The sequence below is a fragment of the Rhineura floridana genome, chromosome 6 (genome assembly GCF_030035675.1).
Source record: "Rhineura floridana isolate rRhiFlo1 chromosome 6, rRhiFlo1.hap2, whole genome shotgun sequence".
Lineage (NCBI taxonomy): Eukaryota > Metazoa > Chordata > Lepidosauria > Squamata > Rhineuridae > Rhineura > Rhineura floridana.
In genome coordinates, this window is record NC_084485.1 from 49,015,155 (window position 1) to 49,018,622 (window position 3,468).

At 47.1% G+C, this 3,468-nt stretch overlaps 1 protein-coding gene across 1 annotated transcript; it reads right to left on the bottom strand.

Moving 5' to 3' along the window:
* Positions 1-237: 237 nt before the first annotated feature.
* On the bottom strand, positions 238-2,889 carry LOC133386830 (uncharacterized). The gene is made up of 4 exons (XM_061630598.1): positions 2,601-2,889; positions 2,155-2,226; positions 1,873-1,938; positions 238-1,219 (listed from the first exon to the last, which is right to left on the bottom strand). The coding sequence occupies exons 1-4, from the start codon at positions 2,887-2,889 to the stop codon at positions 252-254; spliced, it is 1,395 nt and encodes a 464-aa protein (XP_061486582.1). The 3' UTR covers positions 238-251.
* Positions 2,890-3,468: the final 579 nt, after the last annotated feature.

A 3,468-nucleotide genomic window follows, 5' to 3' on the forward strand; every position in this document is an offset into this window, starting at 1 on the left:
TGTTCCTCACATAATTAAAATGGTTCGTCTCCCATTGCAGTGCCCAATGCACAATACCCATGCCTGGTGTTGTGTTGCAGGTTGTGTTGTTGTTCACTAAATTTCCAATTTAAACATGAGCAACTGTTGTAAACTTTGTGTCTGCTACTTTCCACACTGACATAAATTGAGGTCTGCCTGTCTTGCCCGCACTGAAACCATGGCAGCATTGGGAAAAGGAACTCTTTATTAATTACGTGCACAATTCAAAACTAAGTGATGAATTTGAGAAAAAACAGTCCTGGAAGTAACTTAGGGAAAACTCTCATAAATTCGCACCCGTTCACCAGTGTTTCTCCACTTTCAAAGCAACTAAAAAGGAAGCAGTAGGGGCTATATGGCTGAGGTTTCCGAACCCATCTAGCGCTGCGCAGAACCTTGGGGGTGGAAGTAAGAGCCTGGGCTGGTGGAGGCTGGAACTGTGATGCGCAGGGTTCAGTGCAATGTGGATTGATACTTTCACCAATTGGACTTGGTGCCCTCACTTGAGACACTGATGACAATTGGTCCGCATCAATGATGGTGTCATCATCAGAGTCTGCAATGTAAGACACAAGGTTCTCTGTAGCACATGGCAAACAATAATGTTCTTTGGTGTTCTTTCCCTGGGGTGAAGGGCAAAAGACTGGTCGAGTATGACTGCAGGGGTGATCCATGTTTTCCTTTCCTGCAGCATTTGTTGATCTTTTTTGCTTCCCACTAACATTACCCTGACCACCACATGATGGCCTGGGAAGCTGCTGCAGTGGCACACTTGCGGTTTTCCCCGCATTCCCGCTTACATGGTCAATGCTTGGGGATGCGTGGCTTTGCTCCCTGTAAGTGCGGGTCAATGATTCCAGACTGGATGCTATGGAACTTACGGAAGAAACAATTCCATTGATTCTGTCAAAGTACATCGCTCTGGCCTGCATGTTTTGTTCCGCTCTCTCTTTCATCCTGGAAAGGCTTTGACGGACAAGGTCGTTGTTTTCACGGATAAGATCATTCTTTTCACGCATCACCACCATGAAGTCCCGATGCTCAGTTCCTGCAGCAATTTCTCTCCTACGGGCGTCCTCTTTTGCCTCGTGCAGTATTGCCATTAGGAGGGACTCTGTTCTGCTACCTTTTGGCTTCTTTCGTCTGATTTCAGCAAGACAAACAGCAGGTGACAGGGTCGCTGTCGGACTGTGTATCGCTGTGAATTAAAAGACGCCACATGTTATTGCTGTTGGAAGCGGGGCAAGAGCAACTCCTGTTTGTTTTTATTAAGCTCCAGAAGGAAGGTAGTGCTAGGGTCCTCCAGATGGATAGGCTTTGTTTACCTTTTACCCGTGATGCTCTGACTGGCTTCCTTCTGTTGCTAGACTGTGATGCCTTTAGGGAAGCTTACCTGCCCCTCCTCCTTCTGCCCTTTACACTCCTTTGTCCTCCGGCTGACCAGGAGAGAGGAGACTCCCTTTGTCTATCTCTCTCTGAGCACGGGGCTGACTCCTACACCTAGGAGTTATGCCTCCAACTTCGCTAGTTAGTTAGAACTAGGTATGCCTTTTCTATCTACTATGTATTTCTCTAAGTACAGTAGCTTTTCTTACTTTACTCAGTGATGCTGTTGCAGGGTAAAAGCCTGCTCTCTTAGGCAAACACACGCACACACTGGCACACTCTCATTTCAACATCTGCTGTTACTATCTGCTGCTGTGGTGCTGCTTTTTAACAAAATAAAGCAACCCAACCACACACAGCGCAACAATTGCTGACACTAACACTAACAAGGGGGACCATAATTGCCCTAACATCGCTGGACTAACTTTCACAGACACATCAAACAATGCACTAGATGAAACGTACCAACATTTGTACGCGCCTCCTCTTCATCCTCGTGTTCCGGTTCTGCCTCACCCTCTTGCACAGATTCTGGAGACATGTCAAGACAAGAAATACGAAGCATTGATTGTAAATGTTCAGTGTGTGAAACCTCCACTTATTGACCACATACAGCATAATTCTGGATAGTTGTTTAACAGTGGGTTGTAGTGCACCAGTCATTGCGTTGCCAAGGTATGATGCGTATTACGTAATTGGAATGTCAAAACAGAAGATTTGTCCTAGATGGGAAAAAGGAAAGCTTACCAGTATGAGGTGCACACACGCCTTCACCTGTCAGCACCGCTGCAGGGTCTTCATTGGCAGATGTTTCTGTTCCTGAAAGAAGAAAGGAGAAAGTCATCTCAACGTCTTATTTCAAATTCAATTGTGTTGCCTCAGTGCGAATAAAGCAATGGCAAATGCACCTATTTTTTTGCGCTTGCCCTCCACTGCCAAGAGATAATAAATGTAAACAGCGGGTGCCCCGCCACACATAAGCCCAATTTATCCAGTGTGTGGCATTCAGGAGCAATGTCGCCTGCGTGCACTTGGAGTGCACGCTGTCCAAAAACACCCCCGAGAGGACATGGGGAGCACACACCGCAGCAACAACCCAGTTACTGTGGATGGTGCTGGCCCAACCCACATCCACTAACCCTTGTGCTTCTCCACAACATTGTTTTATATTGCAAACTACTTATGCAACAGACCCAAGTCATCAATGTGACTAAAATTGAGCGTTGTGATGCCACTTGGCCTTGAGGAGTCAGCAAGGACAGGTGCAGGCGCAGCTGTTGTGTCTGTGAAATTATTTAAGGAAGATGCCGGCTGTGGAGCATCATTGTTCTGATGTACTTGCAGACTCCTTGCCACTCTTAGTGGCGTCACACTAGCATCCCCCCGCAGAATTCTGTGTAGTTGGTCGAAAAATGGGCAGGTGGTTCTGCTGTTGCCCGATTTTGAGTTGTGTGTGATCACCCGGCGATACTCCGCCCGCATGACCTTTGTCTTGTTCCGGCACTCCAAGGCTGTGCAGGAGTGCCCTCTGGTCGTTATCTCCTTGGCAATGCTCTCAAACGTGTCTATGTTGTGGTGGGTGGTTCAGAGTAGTTCCTGCACCTTGGATTCCCCCCAGATGTCCAACAAATCCAAGATCTCACTGGAGCACCAGCTGGGACCCCTGGCGCCACTGACACATTCCTGGCCCAGAGCAGAGGGAATTGCTTGCGGTTCCATCCTGTGTCCACCTCCTTTCCTTTTTCAGCAGTCTGGTCTGATGCTGTTTGATGCTCATTTGATGCTAGAACAGCGCTTCTGGCTTGATGTGTTCTTTCTCCCCTATGTGGACCCACAAAGAAGGTGGAAATTATTGATTTGAATTCAGTGTCTATACATTTTGCATATATGTACATGTATAAATTAAACATGCAACCACACCCCCGGCAATAGGGAGATACTTGCAGAATACATACACATACTTGTAAAAACTGGAAGTACCTTGGAAGGCACTTTATAGAAGAGGCTGAGTACAAGAACATATGGAGCCTCCAGGGGGCAATTAGTGTCCCAGCAACGGGA

Excerpts from the sequence above, each read along its gene's own strand:
- LOC133386830 (XM_061630598.1), bottom strand. The coding sequence starts at position 2,889 with ATGCGGGCGGAGTATCGCCGGGTGATCACACACAACTCAAAATCGGGC. Across the intron at positions 2,227-2,600 it reads TAGTCACATTGATGACTTGG|GAACAGAAACATCTGCCAAT; the intron begins GTCTGTTGCATA and ends TTCTTCTTTCAG. Across the intron at positions 1,220-1,872 it reads GGAGGCGCGTACAAATGTTG|CGATACACAGTCCGACAGCG; the intron begins GTACGTTTCATC and ends TTTAATTCACAG.